General features: G+C 39.6%; 3 protein-coding genes across 3 annotated transcripts in view; 1 reads left to right on the forward strand and 2 right to left on the reverse strand.

Moving 5' to 3' along the window:
* The window catches only part of LOC148426614 (neurobeachin-like protein 2), a 41,788-nt gene extending 40,994 nt beyond the window's left edge, over nt 1-794 (reverse strand). The window contains exon 1 of the mRNA XM_088410294.1: nt 578-794. Within this exon, the coding sequence (XP_088266420.1) occupies nt 578-655 (78 nt within the window). The 5' untranslated portion in view covers nt 656-794. The remainder of the gene's footprint in view (nt 1-577) is intronic.
* Nucleotides 795-3,131: 2,337 nt separating this feature from the next.
* LOC148426615 (coiled-coil domain-containing protein 12-like) lies at nt 3,132-8,841 on the forward strand. The gene is made up of 7 exons (XM_088411399.1): nt 3,132-3,281; nt 4,767-4,843; nt 7,040-7,119; nt 7,951-8,012; nt 8,095-8,129; nt 8,206-8,282; nt 8,361-8,841. The coding sequence occupies exons 1-7, from the start codon at nt 3,198-3,200 to the stop codon at nt 8,438-8,440; spliced, it is 495 nt and encodes a 164-aa protein (XP_088267525.1). The 5' UTR covers nt 3,132-3,197; the 3' UTR covers nt 8,441-8,841.
* On the reverse strand, nt 8,700-20,934 carry LOC148426616 (kinesin-like protein KIFC3). Its single transcript, XM_088411398.1, has 20 exons — nt 20,746-20,934; nt 20,521-20,638; nt 20,249-20,345; nt 19,240-19,397; nt 18,926-19,172; nt 16,506-16,672; nt 16,367-16,432; nt 15,212-15,349; nt 14,953-15,150; nt 14,696-14,869; nt 13,605-13,752; nt 13,397-13,527; nt 12,878-12,989; nt 12,573-12,754; nt 12,400-12,504; nt 11,154-11,284; nt 10,959-11,079; nt 10,673-10,802; nt 10,295-10,524; nt 8,700-9,698 (listed from the first exon to the last, which is right to left on the reverse strand). Exons 2-20 carry the CDS (start codon nt 20,617-20,619, stop codon nt 9,573-9,575), a joined length of 2,760 nt encoding a protein of 919 aa, XP_088267524.1. The 5' UTR covers nt 20,620-20,638; nt 20,746-20,934; the 3' UTR covers nt 8,700-9,572.
* Nucleotides 20,935-21,658: the final 724 nt, after the last annotated feature.

Here is a 21,658-nt window from a genome sequence, read left to right on the forward strand (position 1 = left end):
TCCACCATTCTACCTGAATCATAAACACATTGTAAAATTATTACTTCTGTAACTGTGAGTCCACATACTGTCCTTGTAAAGATGACATACTGTGGCTGTTGTGTACCTAATAAACCGGCTTTATTTGACCTATTTATTTGTCTGCGCAATTAAACCGTCACTATTTGAATACCTTAAACTACAGACACGTGACAATGGGGGCGTGGCTACAAGAAGCAGGAAGTAGTCGGTATGAGGTTACACCTGAGTCACAGGCCAGGTGCCAGACGAAACAACATACTGGGTCAACCTGCTACCAGAATCTCACACGATTTGAACTGCATCAGCGTCACACACAAAAAAAGCCAAGTGATGCCACCTATTTCATTTATAAATAGGGAAGCTAACGTGCAACAGAGTTACTTCCGCTTATAAACGGTCTGTCACAAACACGAGTCAAAGAGCACCTGAGGTGTAAAAAGTAACCAGTTTTAGAGATTTACAAATAATAACAATAATGATAATGAAAAAAATGTTAACAATAAGCATGAAAGTGAAGCAGCAACAACAGGTGTCTCCGTCAGGTGAATGTCCTCACCTTAGTGTAGTACAACATCCACAGCTCGTACAGCTTCTCCTTCGATGCCATTGCGTCTCCAAGCTTCCGGTTGCTCATTAACCCCCGTTTGCGTTTGATTAAAAACTCCAAGGAGGGAGCAACATGGTCAGTGGCGAGCCAGGCGCAGCGTCAAGTCGTTTCCGACACAAGGCAGCAGGACGCGGTGCGCTCCTGCCGTCAACCATTCCTGCCACATTCGCCCTCAGTTCATTAATCCGCCTCAAAAGTGCAGACGGGTTTTAAAACTTCTCACGAGTTCTTCTCAAACAGGCAGCGTGGAGTACGTGCGCACGACGAGAATAAAGTCGAACGAGGAAGAGAAATTGCGTGGAAATAATGCGTGAAGAGGAACACCCATGTTCAGAAGCGAGCGTCTCGGACAGTGGCTGCTTCCGAGTGGGGGGGGGTGTTTGTGTGTGTATATGTGTGTGAGAGTGAGAGAGAGATAGAGAGAGAGAGAGAGAGAGAGAGAGAGAGAGAGAGAGAGAGAGAGACTTGAGCAGGAAACGATCCGGCGGTCGCAGGTACATTGTGGAGAGTAACGAAGTACAAATATTTTTTGACTGAATGTTGACTGTAGATTTGTCAGATATTTGGACTTTTGTTGGGTATTTGTATGGAGCCGATGTTAACGAATCGCCTGGTTTCTGGGTTAGGCCACGTGACCTATGCACGGCTCAGGGCGTTTTGTCGTCAATTTAGTTGACAGCAGGGGGCAGTACAAGACAAACTGGCAACAGGGGCGGAGCTAGGTGGTGGCCAGGTATGGATATGCCAACCCAAATCACTCTGTGGTCCAATAAAACCTTGTTTGTTTTTCTGACATTTTCACATAGATGAAGTATTCTTAGACTCCGTAATGTTATAAATAATAATTGATAAAGGTCACAGTCACAGGGAGCCACTAAGAAGCAACGCCGAAGACAGTGGAGGTGTTGGTTCATTTTCCATGCTATTTTCAACTAAATTCAAAACAGGTTTTGAAGTGTGAAATCCAAAATAAACCTAAATATTACTCTTTGAATGGGGGTTCCCGGCGCTATGGATTTCAAAAATCCGTAGAAAAAAACCTGGAACAAATTTCAACAAAGTGTTTTCAGCAAATGGTGTTTCTACTTACAATGAACAAAAAAAGGCATTAAAAATTGAAATAATTAAAAACTAATCATTTTAAATGAGACAGCTTGGTGAAATTCAAATCACCGAGTTGTCTCATTCTATTGGACCGTATTCATATCAAAGAACAAATATACAGTATACAAATGACCTGAATGCAAAATATAAAAGAATTCTCCCTAAATAAAAATAAACATTAAACTATACCAATCAATATCAATCAGTTTATGCATCTTTATAGTCACTGGTGACCATCTTTATTTAATTACATGAAATAATAATGAACCTGTTTGTTGATGAAGGTAGCAGATTGGACATCTAAAGCTGAAAACACACCATATTGTTGTCACTTTGGTGGCTAATAAATAAGTAAGCAAACAGGTGCTACACAGATAAATAATTGAACAGATAAGATAGAGAAAAAACAAAGTTCCATATAGCCTAAATGAATGTTATTTGTCATCTTTACTTCAACCCCACCCATGTTTGAGTTATTACACACGATTACCTGTACTAGGAACTAGTGAAGAGTGGATCAGCCGTACTTCCATGCTGATGACCTACATTCCTGACAGTGGGAAAGCATCTCTCTGTCCTATATGTGGCTCTTGTTTACATTATGGTATGCAAAGAGTTGAATCAATTAAAACGATCAACAAGTCCAACCACATACATGCAGTTCCTAAGCACCTTCTGTTCACCAAAGCATGTAAGTATTTTGTAACTTGACTACAAACACACACTCATGCACGCATGCACACACACATTGATTTTAATGAGCCCCAAGAGGCAGTGTTAGACATCTTTGTGTCCCTTGACATGTGCTGAATAAATACCGTATGAGAAGATGTTATCATGCTTCTTCTTTGGGCTGCACCTAGAATGACTAAATTAAATTAAATTGAAAAAAACATTTTTAAATTTCCATCTCCTTATTAAAAAATAGGACATTATTTTAAATTGGTTGGGTTGTAGATGAATTGCATATATATATATATATATATATATATATATATATATATATATATATATATATATATATATATATATATATATATATATATATATATATATATATATATATATATATATATATATATATATATATATATATATATATATATATATATACACATATATATACAGTATATAATATTCTTCTTCCTTATCTTCCTTATCTTTCGTTTCTGTGCTTTTATTACCACAGTCATCAAAACTCGCAAAAAGAAATGCCTAATAGATTCCACTTCGTGTGTGAGGAACTAATAAGTATACTTTTTGAAACAAAGTATTGAAATAAATGGACTTTTCCCTCGATGTTCTAGTTTAGGGGGACCTGTCTGTTTTTGTCTTAATTTTAAAAAAAAATCAGAAAAGAAAAAAACAGTCGAATGCGATCGATTTCTCGTCAGTTGACTACTCTGACCTAACGTGGGTTTTGTAACAGATTGAAGAACAATCGAGCGGCGTGTGGATTTGAAAAATGGAAAAAAATATCGGGTCTCTTCAGGAACAAGCTCTGAAGCGAAAAGAGAGATTGAAGGCGTTGAAGGAAAAACAACTCCACGTAAGTATAGCTACGATCTGCTATATGCAAAGTTAGTGATCAAAAATACTCGATATTTTGTTGAAATAATATGTGCAGTAACGTTAGCATGTAGCTAGCCATTAGCTAGTGTATGACTGTATTGCGGTTTTAAACCCACATCTGGACTTTTCTGTCGCATTGAATAGCGTTCAAACTTCGTGTTTATAAAATAATGTCACAAGCCCGCTAAGAATTAGCTGCATTTTCGTAATTTTCATTGGTTTCGACGTAGGTTTAATTTAATGTTGACGCTATAATATGGTCTTCGACTCGGCGAGTACAACAGTTCTTTCACTGTATCAGTTTCGAGGGGAAAAACTTGAAAAATGAACAGCAAGTTTGAAAGTGCATTAACACGTATTCTCAGAGCAACAAAACAGAACTCCGGCTTACTTATAGAAGGAGACCATTTGTTTTAGTTGGTGATAGATGTTTACCATTTTGGGGAAGAAAGGAGGAATTTAATGAGCCGTTTATGTAATTTGTTTTTAAAATTTCTACATACGTGTGTATTAACCAACCGAACTCACACTCCCTGCATTAGTTTTGTATCGGCCACAATATACAATCTTCACATTTAACGTAAAAGGCAAGTCAAGTCAACAACTTTCTGTACGATTATATTTTAAATGCATATTCACTATTAAACATTCTGATTAACCTTACACTTTACGAATATGAATTTAGCAGCCAAATCAACCCGTTTTTATCCATCTCGGGTCGGCCACTTTGCCACTTGCTGTTTGGTTGGAAAGGACATCACATTGGCTTTGGTCTCAGGTAATGGTCTTTGGTCATGTTGAGCCACCTGCAGGGAGAAAAACAATTTTCAATTTTCACCAAGATGCTCTAATTACTAAAGGACTCCTTCACCCCTGTTATTATTGTTGTTATTAGTAGTAATAGTAGTAGTAGTAGTATTTTCTTTTTTTTCATTCATCTTATTATTATTATAAGAGTAAGAATGCACCCCATCTAGCAGTGAAACGTGTTCACTTTGGACACAGGATGACACTGAGGAGGCAAAACATGGAAGCAAATTGACTTGGCAAGCCAAGTGTGATGGAGCGCTGTTGACATTCCTTGCTTTCCTTTTGTGCTCCCCTTCAAGAATGAGTCAGAGCTATGAATTGTTGTAGCATGTGAACAGGAAGCGTCTTCAGGAAAATACGCATTGGGTGGGATTTGATATCCTTTGTTACAATTTGTCTTTTTCCAGGATTTGTGCAAGCTTGTTATTTTGTTTACTTTGTCCCCACTCATGCTGGTGATCGATTGAAATGCAAAATATTAGTTTGTTAGCGTTAATGGCTCTTGTAATGAGTCCCTAATTATGACTTCGTTTTTTTTTACATCTCTGTTTCTATAATTTTTTAAATGATCGCTTTTACAACATGCCAAGGAAATCACAATGCCCTATCAGGTGATCGGACTATTCATGTGGTCCATGTTTTATTCCCACAGGGGCACGAGCAGGAAGATGGTGAGCCAGAGCATAAAAAAGCTTCTTTAGAAGAGGAAACGCCAGAGAAGAGACACACGTTAGTTCATCATTTGAATTTGGAAGGTCTTATTATTTGTGTCTTGGCTGCACGGAAGTGAAACTGATCTGATGGAACGCCACAACATTTATCTGCAACTCATCTCAACACCAATTATAGATGACACATTGAACTCTGTTTACTCTGGCAACTGTGACATCCCCGTGCTATTAGCTGCTCAAATATCCTGCAGCTTCGTGCCATTTGGTATGCACAAGCAGGCAGCCATCTTTCCTGTCCTACAAGAGCTTTTCCATTGTTTATTTTTAATGACTCCTAGGTGACCGCGCCAAGGGAGTGCCTATGTATTTCCCCTGGCTGAACTGAACAATTTTTTTTTCAAAAGAAGGCCGTTATGGCCTTATATGAATGACAAAAAGACAGAAAATAAAAATCACCTGGCCTAGCTAATTGTTCAAGGCAATTCAATACACATCTTTTGACCCAGTGTGTCATGCATCACATGTTAAAACATTAATGAGGGATCACTTTGCCAAACTAAAGCTTGAAAAGCCACACAGTCAACATGTTTGTTGCAACTTGTGAAAGTTAAAAAAAAAACCCAGAAAGATGATTGTTTCTGCAGCTATGTGCAGCAGATAGATGCTCTATGCATAGTTATATTTAACCACAAAGTAAATTCCAGCAAGAGAAAGTTTGATATATTGATTTAAGTGTAACGTTGAAAATATTCTGAATCGGGTTTGTGCTATTCTGTAAACACTATTGTTAAGCAGGCCCCGCTGTGTGTTAAGTCACAGTGTCCTATGTGTCATATGTGGCACAGTTTTGGGCCCTTCAAGCATTGACACACACACGCACACAAAAATGGATTACACAAAAGAATTGAGGAATGGTAGGATGGATGAATTGGACAATCCAAATTGCCCGTAGGTATGATTGTTAGTGTGAATGGTTGTTTGTCAGTGCAATTGGCTGGCAACCGGTCCAGGGTGTCCTCCGCCTACTGGCCAGAGATGGCTGGAATAGGAACCACCAAGCCAGCAGCTAAAGGATGTTGACAGATGGGCTAGTATTCAGTTAAGGGGGGCTTCCGAACCCACAAAAGCCCGCTAGAAACACCCATGTACCTACCTTCATTTGAGAAAAGCTACTGAAAATGATTAATTGATCAAATAGTTGTGAATTTGATATCAATGTGCCGAATTTCATTTCAAGTTCCGTTGAATTGCATCTTCGGATGATATCTATTATATCTGGGTCAAATATGCTGCAGTATTGCAGTATTTTTATTCCATTCATTTCAAAGGGGAACAGGAATGAGTGTGACACCCCAACTTGACACGCTAACTCAGCTGTTTCACATGACAGTTTGACCTCCAAGCCCAACCTTTGAAGCAAATTTCCCTCCAGATTTGTGTTTCTAAAATAAATTGATACATCATGCACGTTGCCAAAATAGATGGCTTTGCTCACATTCCCTTTCCATCAGAGACTTAAGATGCAAGGAGAAAAGTAAGAGTGGCGAACATGACCAGCATCCTTGCCTATAGCCATACAAGGCACAAGTCTGTTGGTTGCAAAGGGGAGGTGAATGTGTCAGCTACGTGCCCCCGCTAGCTTGCTCAGTAGCTCACTAAACTCTTTTCATGTTCCACACATGGCCAGACGGCGGTGTACCTTCATAGCACCAGGACCCTGTGTGGTCGTCGAGCTCAGACTGCCAAGAATCCCTCTATGAAGAGTCATGATGAAAGTAATTAGAATGTCAAGGACGGCATTCCTCAGCCGGTTGTTGTCTGTGCCCGGGAGCAGGTGGGACGCGTTAACTAGACGGGTTCACAAGGAGGGGAAAAAGGGCGACTTTATTCCCCAGCCTCCAGTCAATCAACAGACTTCCATACAGGGATGCAGATGGTCTTTTTTTTTTTTTTTAAACATTGAGTTTTACCTAAAGTCCACACTACCCTCTGCTGGACTCACCAAACCTACATTTTGTATGCTCAAGTCCAAAGGTTTGCCAAACATGATTTAGCCAAGGCATAGACTTAACATTGCAAAAACCTCATAGACATTGCCCCAAAAATCTTATAAGTGGAAATATTGATCTGTTTACTGAAATCTGTGCATATTTATTTGAGCACACAGCTGATATACTCAAAGGCATTGATTTCTCAATCACTGCTGCCATTATTCATTCGGTGAAAGATTGTCTCCCTTTTTCTATCTGCACAGGGAGCTGAAACTGAGAAACTACACTCCAGAAGATGATGATCTTAAAGAGAGGCAGGTCCCCAAAGCCAAACCGGCATCAGGTTTGTGAAAAATTCTTTATGTGATAGCTTTGGAAGTGCTACTGCTGTTGTCATCATATACAAGTAGATATCTCCACTGCAAATTGGGATTAAAATTCCCAAAAGTTTTGTCCACTTATCCAAAAGAGAATCCATTTACAGCAGCTGTATACGGGTAGCACAGCTGTCATTATTTCTTACACATTTGATTACATATTATGAAATTTGTTGATACGGTCGTGCCGTTGACCTGTCATTCAAAACCAGGCAAATCTTAATTTTTTTACAAGCAATGCAAGGAAGTTGTGAAACAAATTGACCTGATATCACTACTTGCCACACGACTTAGTCACAGTCTGTTTTAAAAAAATAATAAAATACATATTGCAACATAAATTGAGCCAAAACATGTTAAGTATGGCACACAAACACATGACAAGGATCAATAGCCTTATAACGTTAATAATTAAATCCAATTAGACACATGATGCATTCCGGGAACTGTAAAGGAATCTTTTTCTAACAATATGTTTGACCCCTGCTTATCTGGACTTAAGTATCAGGCCAGTGGAATTTGCATATAATTGATGCCCCTTGAATCCAGTGGGAGGAAACAAATGTTACTGTTTTCATTAATTGTCCCATTAATCAGATTTTTTTTTCTACGAAAAACTGGCATCGATCTAAAAAATTAAAAAAAATAAATAATGGAAGGGTGCTAACAATTTTACAAAACATGTTAGTAAAATCTAGATTTCAAATTCAAAATGTGTCTCATTACCTATGCCCACACACATTAGATTAATGTTAGAGTACTTATTGGATTTAAAGGAGATTTCTTTTTGTTTCCAGTGGAGGATAAAGTCCAAGACCAGTTAAAGGCATCTAATCCAGAGCCCATCATTGAAGAAGTGGTGCGTTTTCTTTTCTTCATTCCTGATTTTATTGCTGAATCACAAATGCGTTTTAAAACCCTCTTCAATTTGGTTTCACCAGGATTTGGCTAACTTGGCCCCGAGGAAACCAGACTGGTAAGAAGACAATTATTTATTTTCACTTTGGTGTGAAGTGAAGGTTATATCTCTGATTGTGTGGTTTTGGATCAAGGGATCTCAAGCGGGATGTGGCAAAGAAACTGGAAAAGCTGTCAAGGAGAACGCAAAGGGCCATCGCAGAACTCATTCGTTAGTATTATTATTTATTAAACCCTTTTTTTATTCAAGCTCTTCTGAAATTGTAATATTTATCTGTGTGGTGTTCAGGGGATCGATTGCGAGGCAGTGAGGAGGAGCTGGCTGGTGTGGTGGGAGCGGTACAAGCAGAACAGGAAGATTCAGACTGATTTGAAGATAGGAGAGAGGAAAAGCCACGCTGGAAATGTGGAGGCACATGGCAGGGGTCCAATCCTGGGATTTTTTTTGTTTTTTTTTGGTCACAGGTGTGTGCTGGAAACTTTGTCCAGTCTTGCCTTGTCTTTTTGTTTTTGTTTTTTCTTTTTGTATCGTGACAGTCCAATGATACAATCTGTATATGTGGTTGAATTGTCAACTACCAGGCTAAAATGTTCAAAGAATTGTATTTTAAAATAGAAGTACAACGTATGTTTTTCAAATCCCTGTGTTTTATTGGGTCATTCAGCATCCACACACTTTTAAATACAGTACATCATATTCATTAGGAAAACTATGACTCTGTTATTAATAAGTGGCGACTACAGAGCATTAAACTGATGGTTTGCTACAAGTGAATCAATTGAGTTTTGATTCACAAGGTGGTACACTGGAACAATGACTAAAGGACAACAGAAACTTTTTTTTGGTATGACATTCACTAGTGATATCTATTGCCAACACCTAAACACCTTGGTCCGAAATAACAGCGTCCTACTCTTTAACCATAAAGTGCATTTATTGTCCGAACCCTTCTCCTTGGTGCATATTGCACTAACCACCACGCTACAAGGCCACCTGCACGCTTGACTGCCATTGCCCTTGGTAAAAGGCAAAAAGATAAGGCTCTAAAGAGAAGCAAAGCATTCAGTCATTCCCATCAGATAACACATAAACTACAATATTGTAAATATGTGAATTAAGTGTCACTACCTAACATGTTTGACTATCTACTACTTTGAACAAAATAATCGGTCGAAACGGTCAAACAAGATGACTTGTTGTGTTTATGGGAATTGTAAACAAATGCTGATGTTGCTCTATTTCTTCTAAAGGAAAGTGAGAAGACTGGCTGAAGGAAGCATAGAATCATACATGATGGAGGCAGATGTTGCTTTGGCACTCTGAGTGAAAGTATAAATATGCCTGCATGTGATCGAAGATGGCGGACGGTGTTCACTCACTTGTCTGTGTTGATAGTGTCTGACCTGGACAGATTTTGTTAGCCCTTGAGCCGGATAGCTGTTAAGTTTGTTTTTTTCACAATGAGTGTAACTGTTTGCTTGGCTACGGGAAGCGGCAGGTTCAGTCGCACTGCCCGCCGCCAGATTCGATCTTCCTGGCTGCAGGGCCTAGCTCCACCTTGCACACCCTCTGGGCAAACTTCAGCGAGCACAGCGTCTCACCTACGTTGCTCTCCAGAGAAGACACCTTTGGAAAAGTAGGTCAAATTAGGACAGGCCAAAACAAGTCTCACTTAGGTGAATTTCATTTGTGTATGTGAGCGTGTGTGTGTGTGTGTATGTGAGCGTGTGCGTATGTGTGTGTGTATGCAAATGCTTGACAGCCTGACATAGTAGCCATTACTACTGATGACATTTTAACAAACCATACTGACTTAAAATATGTTGTTTCAGGTGGTAAATTTGTTGCTTGGACTAAAAGGGAGGGATTTGCCTAAATTCTTATTGTTTTTAAAGAGGAAAACTGTGTGCTGCTAACCACAGTTTAAATTTAATTGAAAAAAATGTTGATCATCAAAAACTTCGTCATTCGTAACAAAATGGACATATGTTATATGGTCTTAGTTGTTTTGAATAAAGTATTTTAATATAGTCAATAGCTGCAGCCCTACACTAGATTTAAACAAAAAATCTTAGCAACCACGGGACTGTACAAAATTCACACTTAGATGCGAGATTCAAAGCCAGGACCTCTTGACTGTGAGGTAAATGTGCAAAATTAACCACCAAGGCCTCCATGTTACCCAACAGAAAACTTGAGTTCCAAATGGGTTGAAGTCTTACCTGCACCACCATGGCTGTTTTGCTGCCTTTACCCAGTGAGTCCTGCAACAAGTACGTAAGGCGAGAGTTCCTGAACGGGATGTGCGTCTGTCGCGCTCTCAGGGCCTGGATGACATCACCGAGGGCCAAGAGCGAGCGGTTTATATTCTGGGCCTCCTTTAGCCTCTCGCCCTCTGCCCCAGACTTCCATACTCGCTCCGATCCCGCCAGGTCAACCAGGTTCAACTTCCCTAAAGGCAAGAAGAAGAAAATGGCAATGGTGCTGAAATTACCATCGAAATGTCACCTGTCCCTATTGGGGAAAACGTCTCGTCACATTAATTATACAGCAGGTATTTCTCCAAAGATGTTGAAATGTTGATGCCCGTGGCGACTGACCAGTGGTTTTCGAGCCAGTGGCGAGGTCGGTGCCCTGAACGGTGATGCAGAGCAGAGCGTGAGAGCGAGAGCTGTGCTGGTTCATCTGAGTGCCAAACGTGATTCTGTTCCTGCGGGCCATGGCTAAAATCTGGAAACAAATTGGGCATTTGAAAAATGTAGCTCCGCCCCTGAATAGTAATAATATGTAGGGGCAATTGTGCGTTTGATAACATTGTAAAATGATTGTCAAGTGATGCTAAAAATACATTTGACACCCCGGCAATATAGTAAAAACATCTGTCACCTTCTTGATATGCTGAAAGCTCTTAACCTCGATGACCCTGAGGCCCGGCACGTGTAGCTGTCCTGTTCCGTCCGGGTTGATTTTAATGTCCAGTTTTTCTCCATCCTTACTCAGTAGATCTCTGAGAGCCCACATATGTCATTAACCAAAAGTCATCCTATCATCTTGCTTTGTTTTCCTGGGATTTATCCGTACCTTAGCACCTCGTTGTAGATCTCCACAGAGCAGACAGTGACGGTGTAAGACCACATGTCCTTCCGCTCTTCTATTTCACTGAAGAGATGTTTCAGGGCCCTTTGGTTGATGCCTGGGTTCTCCACACTGCCCTAAATAGCAAAAAAAAAACACAGCCTGTATATATTTGATAGAATGTGTTGAAAAAGAAATACCAAGAACCAATTAATTGATCAATTAATTACAAATATTATTCAAAAAAACGTGTTTCCCGATGAATTTCAATCGGTGTCAATTATAAATTTTACACTTCACAAGCTGGCCTAGAACCCCAACGTCAAGTTATATCGTATATTGTTAAAAAAATACGTTCCATTTCGGTTCCAATTCTTTTAAATAAAGATTTGCTGTCACTGAATGACAATTCCGTATCAAAAAATTTCATAATATTTTGGTCAGGCCGTGATTACGTAACAATCAAAATTTAGAAAAAAAAAAGATGAATTTTGTTGAGATTTCACAGTACTGTTCTAAACACACAATAAATTACAATTCATGGGCTAGTTCTTGAAATAGCCCACCAGTGATGGGACATTGTGATGTCCCAGGAATGTTGTGGAAATGCAGCTTTGAAAATGTTACTACTTTCAGGTACTCCTTGAAATGAGGTGTTGCATATAATACACATTTGATTCCAACTTTTCTTAAACCATTATTGTTAATTATGCTGAGAAAACATTATTTTGTCAGGGGCGGCTCGGAGGTCCAGCAGTTAGCACGTTTGTCTCAGAGTTAAGGGACCTGAGCTCGAATCCAGCTGGCTCTGCCCTCCCTGTCAGGAGTTTGCATGTTCTCCCCGCGCCTGCATGGGTTCCCTCTGGGCACTCCGGCTTCCTCCCACACTCCAAAAACATGCATAGCAGATGTAGTAGACATAGTAAATTGTCCTTAGGTGTGATTGGATGCATGAATGGTTGTTTGTCTCTGTGTGCCCTGCAATTGGTTGGCAACCAGTTCATGGTGTCCCCCGCCTACTGCCCAATGTCAACTGGGATAGGCACCAGCAAGCCTGCGACCCTTGTGAGGATAAGCGGCTATGGAAAATGGATGGAAATAGAAGGATATTTTTTTACAAGTGTGTATCAAATCAATAGCCTTTCAAAATGATCCGTTTTTAAAGTCAGCGACCCCCCTGGTTGCCTTAGTACGTACCATGCAGTGGAAAAACATGTAAAAAGTACAAACTTTTGCATAGAATCTACATTACCTCCATTGTGTATGTTTTTCCAGACCCGGTCTGTCCATATGCAAATATGCAAACATGGTATCCATCGATGCATGAGGTTACAAGTGGCTCGATCTCTTGAAAGACCTGAACGACGGGAAAATGCAGGTTATATTTCAGCTTTCCAAAAAATGCATTTTCCTCATCTGTGTTACCTCCTCCTGTGTGGCCTGAGGATGGAAGACCTTGTCCAACTCAAAAGTGCGAGCCTTTCCCTTACTCAACACACTAAGAGAGGACTCGTTGTCGGGGTCTGTGGTAACCACAACAGATTGGCCCTCCTCGTGCTGGTCCTCTTTCAGCACAGGCTTTACGCGACACAGAACGCGGATGTTGCCTTGGGGACAGAACACATCAAATATGATCTAACTGCATTCTATGAAAACCACACCTCTTGACAACTTCTTATATGATAAATAAAATCGGTGCTAATTGGTGCTAAGGTCATTTTATTTTGTACCTTTTAGTTCCACCAGTTGCTCGTGCAACTTCCTGCGCAGTGCAACCTCCTTTCTGTATTTCTCCAGGAGGTCTTTGTTGGCCTCTGACATCTCATAGATTGCTGCTGAGACCTGCAGATGATGACAAGGCATCCACTTCATGGAACCAACACGACTGCCAAATGTTTAAATTATTTGGTTGCATTTTTAATGTTTATTTTTTTCTAGAAAAAAAGACCAAATATTGCGTGGCACAAAGAAGGAGTGGTTAGCATGAGCACCTCACTGTTTAGTTCTGTGATCTGGCTTGCACGTGCAATTAGTGGCTTCACTTTCTCTTAATTTCATTTCTCCTTACAGCAAAATTGAGGAATCACACACAAGGCTGAAATATGATTGGACAGAAAAAAACTAACATCCACATATAAAAAAGAAACGATGAAATGAAGGGATAAGGCAGTTATGAATAATTGAGAAAGTTTTTTGGAAGAAGTTTATTTGCCAGTGCCAATGATATTGAGTAATGGGATGCTTGTTACCTGTTTCTTTGCCTCTTTAATTGCCGCTCCATAAAACTCAGAGAAGTTCCGAACTTGGCTCCGTAGGCTGGCATAGTCTGTTTTCATGCAGCGCAGAGTCGGAGGAAGGGCAGTCAGACGCTTCTGTAAATCTGTTGGGGAAAAAAAAAACGGCGTTTAAATTGGGTATATTAGATTGACATGAAGAGTTAACGTTGTAGATGTTGACCGAAGAACTGGTGCTGCAGGTCCTGAAAGTGCTCTGCTGAGCAGTTTGCAGCAGCCTTCACTGCCTCCTCTTTTCTTTCCTCCAAGTGGCCGATCTCCTTCATCAGCTCCTCTCTCAGCTGTCCAATCTCCCGCTCATAAGCTGCAATCTATAAAAAAGGGTACAGATATGTCCACAGATATGTCAGCAGTTATAAAACTGCCATTATTATGCCATTATGACCTGAAAGTAGTACAGGATAACTATAGTATTATCTGTGAAAACATAACCGTCTCTGGTCCAATCTTGTGGCTCTAATTTGATTATCAAAAAACTTTGCCATATTTGAGCATTTTGCCAACCCAGAAATTTACATTATTAATAATGATTGTTGCTGTAAAACTGGCATTTATCGGTTGCAAGTTCCATTTGTATGCCGGATAAAAATTCCCCCCTTTAATTAATTTGATTATTTACTGTAATGGAGAAAAGCTGCTCAACTCATTAGTTTTTTTAAATTATTGTATTTATGATGATGATCTAATCTGCCGTTTTTTTAAAAAAAGACAAACAATTGTAATAGAATGCTATATACAGTTCTGGTTAAAGATATTTGTGTGCAATATAAATGGTGTCCTGAACAGTAAATATAATAGAGTACATTTTACTGTAGAAAGACTATATTTGGTCCCAAAAAGTCAAATTTACACTTGGTAGTCACATATTCGCAGTAAATCCAAGAGCAAATTTGACTTTGTTTAGACTGGTACCTGATATAGTCTGTTTTGGGTAAAATGTATGTTGCAAATTTAGCTTGTGCTATTTGTAATGAACATCTGCAAGTAATTGACCTGCACTTGTAATTGCCAATAAATGCCATAAGATGGCAGCAACAGTTTTTTATTTTTCCGAAATGAAACTCCTCCCTTCACTTTAATATACAGGTACTGTTGTTACTTGAATCAAAATTGCTTCAAGGTAGTGTTATCAGTAGGCAATGATTACAATTATTACGTACTATCCTTATTTGATTAAATATGTTAATTTAGTTTTATAATGCCTCACAGCATACCTTAGGTGGGCGACGCCGTAAATAAAAAAAGACTTCGTACCTTGTGCTGCAGATTACAGCTGTATTCATCCGATTTGCGGATTTGCTCCTCCAGCTGTTTGCAGCGCTCATTCTGGGTGGACAACTTCTCAGACAGTAGCTCGTTCCTCTGTCTGGCTTTACTCAGCTGCTTCATGGTGGCCGGGGACTCCACCTCAACAGTCTGAGTGACATACTGGGAGACACAATAATATGCATCTCAGAAGGCGCGTAAAGGTCGAATGTTTCCAAACGATAGATCCCAAAGTAGTTTTCAACCTTAACCACGGGCTCCTTGCCCCTCTCTCTGTCCAACTCCAGCTGCAGCTCCCTCACTCTGTCTTCTCGCTTTCTCAGCTCCTCCCCTCTCCTCCACTCCCTCCGTTCGCTCTGCTGCTCCAGCTGCGACAGCCGCTCAGCGCGCTGCTGCAGCGAGGCCTCCAGCTGCTGCACTCGGCTTCGCAGATTCTCGTTTTCCTAAGTCACACGGTGGGAATCGTTTCAAAATGTGCCAATGAATGACACGGGAGAATCTCACCTTGATGAGCATGGTGCTGGACTGTGAAGGGATGGTGCTGAGTTGCTGCAGGAGGCCTTGGGTGACAGTCAGGCTCTGCTTAAGAGTCTCGTTCTCCGCAGAAAGACACAATACTCGTTTTTCTGAATCTGTGGCGCCCTGAGGAAATGAAACATTTGGGACAAAAGAATTGGGACAGAGTGGAACTTTATATAGAGAGCGTGAAAAGACAAAAAAATAGTATTGGTCACCTTTTGATTTTTGGAGTGTGCCACCATAAAATTGTTTTGGTATTATGACAACTTAAAGGAAAAGTCATACCCAAAATGGTCTTTACAATAATAGTTTCTATGCATCCCCACTAGGCTAAACACGGTGTTGTTATTATTATTCTGTTTGTTGAATATGAATTGAGCAGCGAAACCTACATTTTCTTTTTAATCCAATTCATGTGTAGGCCATTTTGCAGCTTTATGTCAGCTGAAAATTGCATCACAGTCACTCAGGTAATGACAGCTCAATTTACGACAGACATTGTGTCATTTTCACTCGACATACAACACATGGCAAAATGCCTGTACCAGAGCTGGCAAAAAAACGGTGGATTTTTTAAACTTCATTCATATTAGACAAACACAATATTAACCAGCTATGCATTTTTTATGCCAATGCCGATATTTTGAGGACAGAAATACTTATTATGGATTAGTGAATACATTCATAATGAATAAAATTACATTTGTTTGCTTCCAGCTCGTCTCATCGGCATTAATTATATTAAGATGTTCACCATTCCCTATAGTTTCAAAAAAAAAAAAAAAGGTTGGGTCAAACCATTCAAGAATGAGGCAAAATCAGGGTTTTAAAAATAATTCAATTGAATAACCTACTGAACAGAAATTGTGTTTTATGAACATATTTTCTTGAAACATTTAAATAATTCAATAATTATTTTTTAAGGATTTTTGAATGTTTGTTTGTTTTATTTAAAATCTCAAGTACTCCCAGAGGTACTCGTATCCTCGTTTGAGAACCACTGCTGCAGAGAAGTGATCCAAAAGACATAATTTGTAGTAAATAAGAATTTCCAGAACGTACTGTCTGCATTCAAATTGCTCACAGGTTTGCGACAGGATAATAATTTAATCTACTACTGCTGCGTTTGATAGCACTTACAGTAGCAGTTTTGAGTCTGCACAGCTCCTCTTCGCGTTCTTCAATCCCACTTTTAAGCTCATCGATCTGTACAAGAAAAATATGTATTCGACACAGAAAAACTCCAAGCGGTTTTCCTATGGTGGTTAAGTTTATCTACCTGCTGCTGAAAGGCCAATATGCGCGAGTGTCGGTCTCGATCCTTTTGCTCCAGCTGTGAGCGCAGATGCCGCAGTTCTCCTCTGAGCTTGCTGCGTTCCCCCTGTAGGCCGTACAGGGACTCCACCAGGCTATGAACCCCCACTTGAGCATCAATGCCGCTCCCCCCTGGAAGTTCACAAATTAGTCTCTTTAATAGCGCTGGAATGAGCTCTGATTATATTCTGTCACATCTTACTCACATTCCTATGAGGTCAACCAGAAATAGCATTACTTTGTCTATGACCTTGTTTTGTAATAGGATTTTCATTAAGCAAGTTGGGTAATTGCAATTGCATCAAGTGACAGTCTGTTTCTCAGCTATTTTATGATCATGTAGCCCCTGTGGAATATATATATATATATATATATATATATATATATATATATATATACATAAATTACTTAAATTCCAAACATTTGAATTGCATGATATTATGACCATAGTGGTGTATGGTTCCATACTCTCTGAAGGGCAAAGAAACCAAAGACTCCAGTTTGCTTGGATTCTTAAACACGTGTGAAGTTAATGAACATTAAAGATGCACTTAAAGCCTTTTCACACTCTGTGTTGAGAGACAGTGAGGCTATTTGGATTCTCCAGGGTAGCCAAGCTTCTCACGTGTAGCCTCACTCAAGCACAAAAGCCGCAAAAACCCTGTCCTCATAAAACTTAATAAGAACAGAAGGAGCATCTTATAATTACAGATTCAAAATTGACCAGACAGGCTCTTTCGCCTCTGATCTTCAATGCAGGTCATGATAATGTGCTATGACACCATGTTGCAGGGAGCAATCATGGTGCAAGCAGAAAGCTGTGCATTAGTAGTGCAAATATGAGCAACAAAAGAAGGCCTGTTTGAACCATGACACACAATGCGTATTATACACATAGCATTGATTTTTTTTTTTTTGATAAACACAAAGAGACTATTCAATGCAGAATGCATTTTGTATGAACATTTCCTAAGGGCTTGCATGTTGCATTCTAAGCAAAACAAAGCTAACAGCTTTACAAGGACACCAGCCACTGCAGCTATTTTTAGCCCAACACGGGTACACGTGCCACCTTGCATGTGCCAGACTTGTAAATGCAACTCTCACATATTATTCATAAACACCTCCAAATCCAAGAATCTCAACGAGGACTTTTGCATTCTTGTCCTGTAACCTATAAAGGATTAATATTCATGAGCTGGACATTGCACATTTTAGTCCCTATGGTGGTATCACTTCCAGAATCATGTCCATGTGAATATACTATGCACTGTATATGTGTGCACAAGCACAGAGCTTGGAATTAATTCTGCCTGTCTGCTCTCGGATCAAAGAGCCATCTGTTTCATGCTGATATCCACCATACATATACTCACATGAAAAGCATGTATTGTAGAAGTGCAACGATCAATCAATATTCAAATTAATCAGTATTTATATTTGATAGTCAACCCCCTCAATAGTAGATTTTCTTAGTCCGCTATGATAGTAGACCATATTATTTTTTCAATCAAAATAAGACATTTAAAAATTCTGCTTTTATTTTGGAAAGCAATGATCAATATTTTAGCCAATTTTGTGGCATGTTACCAACCAAACTATTGAATGAATCACAAATATTACTATATTACAGAATTTCCTCCGCCGTGAATTTTGAAGGAAAAAAAAAGGACTGTTTTTGAATGATATAAGAGAAATAACCCTGCAATACAATTATACATTAAATTCTTCAATACTGCTATAGGCCATTGTGACTTAAAAAAAAAATCAAAGATTAAATACAAATATAGAACAAGTGTATCTTTTAGGTGTAAATTGATGGAAAAGTTATAAAATAGAACTTAAAAGGTGTGAATCACTCATAGTGTTCAAAAAGAGATTTAAAAACATATTGTTACACAAGTATAAGTCAGTGATGAACATAAATAAAATTACCTGTACACATTTAAGATGTTTTTATTTTTACTTATTTTTCTTTCTTTGTCAATCTATGTGTGTGTGTATCGGAAAAGGCTTTATAAGTTGCGCTCATACCATAATTATTCATACACGTGTTTGAAACAATCGTTAGCCTCTAAATCTGATTTGTTACCACACTAATAGCACAATTGCAAGTTTTGCACTTCCTCCATTTCCTACGGCATTTGTCCGTATCAGTCATGGTTGAGCTCCAGCCTATCCCAGTTTCCTAAGGGTGAGAAGTCACGATCCGGTACTCACACTTGCACACTGATAGACCTTCTTGAATGAACCTCAGCAGCTCATAGTCCAATAGCTGATGTAATTCTGTTCTTCTATAGACTCCATTGCAATGCATTGAATGCCTCATATGTGAATGTGCAACTATGCACCCTCCCCCCTCACGTGCTCGACCCTTTCCCTCACCGTCACTCTGCGGGCTCAGCTGCTGGCTGACAGCTTCCTCCAGGTTACAAATGATGCTCTTCTTGTCCTTGAGTCGCTGACGGTAGGAGGCCCGCAATGCCTTCATCTGTCGGCGGTGCTGCACCCGGTGCCGCTTGAGCTGTACGCGGTACTGCTCGGCCTGCTGCTGAAGCTGCTGGAAGTGGGAGTACTGCTCCAGGAAGCTCAGCAGGTGGGACATGACGGCCATCAAGGGGGACTCTCCCAACTGAGCACAACAGTTTTTATTGCACTTGTTTTTGTGATCAATGTGCTTATGTATGTCACAATATTACCTTTCCCGTTGTCTCTAGCTGCCCTTGTGAAGTCCTCCTTTTGTCAGACTCCTGCTTAAAGGATAAAAACGCTGCCAGAGGAGTGCAAGCTGGGATATCGGTGCCATCTGGCTCGTCTTCGTCACTCAGGGATATGTCATCACTGTCACTGCTACTGCCTGGATGAACACAAATCACATTTACAGGAAGTAAACATCACAACGCACTCGCACTTTATTCGCGATCGACAGATGATTTTTATAAGGACCAATTCCAACTATTAATAATCAAGGAGAACAATACATGATATTTGCAGCTAAAGCAAAATTTTTTTGAATAAATTAGAATGAAATGCCTTAATTGCCAGATTTGCATAATAATGTTTATATTTTTAATGTGTTGACAATATACATATTTGCTGTAAAATTTTAACAAAATTAGAAAGCTCCATGGTACATTGGCATGGCTTAAAAAATTAATAAAATGTTAAACAAATAGCTCCCTAGTTTCCTACAGGACAAAAAAAAAAAATCTAATTGACTAAAATGTTCAACATTCACTAATCTTTTGTTTTTTTCCACACAAAAAAAGGTGCAGAATTCCCAATGTCAGAAGAATTAACAGACAATTTAGTTCCCCGAAAACAGTTTTAAATTCATATATTTTTTTAGGCATCAGATAAAAAAAAAAAAAAATATATATATATATATATATATATATATATATATTAATGATCATCATCTACCCCTTATCCTTGTCCATTCATCCATTTTCTATAGCCGTTTGACCTCACTCCGGTCGCTAGCTTGCTGGTGCCTATCCCAGCCGTCTATTCACACATCCAATCACGCCTAAGGACCATTTACACCCACCATGTATATTTTTGGAGTGTGGGAGGAAGCCAGAGTGGTAACCCACACGGGCTGGGGGAAAGCACGCAAACTCCACACACGGAAGGCCGGAGCCACTAGCCACATTTCCACCGAGTCGCCATTATTCATATCCATCACCATTTATTTTGTGCACTTACTTGAGTCACTAACCCTCGCACAGGCCTTCTTTCTCATTTTGGAGGTGTGGCCATCATTCCCTTGACTCCTTGTTTCCATGGAAACAGCTCTTGCCTCCTGAGCAGAGCAAGATAAATGACGGTCATGTGGTAATGATCACAATATTTACACATTGCATCTGAGCTGCGTGCAACACCATTTCAACTGGCAGTTTTTTGCAATGGCTCATGCGCCACCCACGCAAAATGCTATTATTTGACAAAACGACCCCCGAGGCTGGATCTAGACATACGTCTGTAGAGGCTCCACATGATGCCTCCAAGGCGTCCTCCTCCTCCTTCTTGAAGACAGTGTAGAAGATGTAGACTAAAAGGGAGTAGAAGGCGTACATCTCCACGGTGCAACAGTTCCTGTACATTGAAATCAAATCACATAGCAGAACATATTTCTTGCCATGGTAAAAAGAAAAAAAAACACAATGGCCAAATTCCATCACGCAGTGTACTCCATTTTTTACCTCAACTTGTATCGTCTTCTCCTTTCTGGCAATTATTCGACATCCCCGTCATTTGTATTTGTCTTTCACACTTCATCCGTGACACATCCTTCCCATGCAGCTCCTTTTCTCATGCCAGCAACAGCATCCCAGTGCTGTGCAGTTCATCTGACCGTTTTCTCCGCCTCCTTCTCCTCCTCCTCTGCACTCTTGGCCCATTTACAGGCTGCAGCTGCAGTGAGCATGCTCAGTGCACAGCCTCAGTCAGCCGCGATGGAGGATTGACAGACATGATTCGTGCGTTCAATGCAGAAATAATGAGCTTTTAACTCACAGAAACAGATATACAGGGTGTCCATAAGGTCTCTTTAACATTTTAAAAAAATATTAAAAATGCAATTGATAAGATATCTTACTCAGATTTGTTCTATTGTATTCAGTGTTTATTAAACTTTTTTTTATCACACTGCATTTGTGTGTATCTTTGTTCGTGTATCAAACAAAGATAAGGGACATTACTGACCTTAAACAGAGGATTACTGATGCGACTGCCACAATTGATGAGGCTATGCCACAGTAAACATGGCAAGAAATATAGTACCGTCTTGATGTGCTTTGTGCAACTATTGGTGCCCATGTAGAAGTGTATTGAAAGAGGTAAAAAAAAATACAATAGAACAAATATGAATAAAATATCCAATCGCATTTTTGACAATTTTTTGAAATGGTAAAGAGACTTTATGGAAACCCTGTATGTTTACTTACTTTGTGGATATTTAAAGGGGAAATTAAGTCAAGAATGTTCTTTACAATAATGTTTTATGTGTTCTTAACATGGCATTCTGAATAATATTGAGTTCATGGAATATGAATCCCAAAATCCACCCGTTTTTATTCATCTCGGGGGCACTTGATGTCGGTTGAAAATGACATC

Source organism: Hippichthys cyanospilos, chromosome 3 (assembly GCF_059441005.1).
Source record: "Hippichthys cyanospilos isolate Australia breed blue-spotted pipefish chromosome 3, RoL_Hcya_1.0, whole genome shotgun sequence".
NCBI classification, from domain to species: domain Eukaryota; kingdom Metazoa; phylum Chordata; class Actinopteri; order Syngnathiformes; family Syngnathidae; genus Hippichthys; species Hippichthys cyanospilos.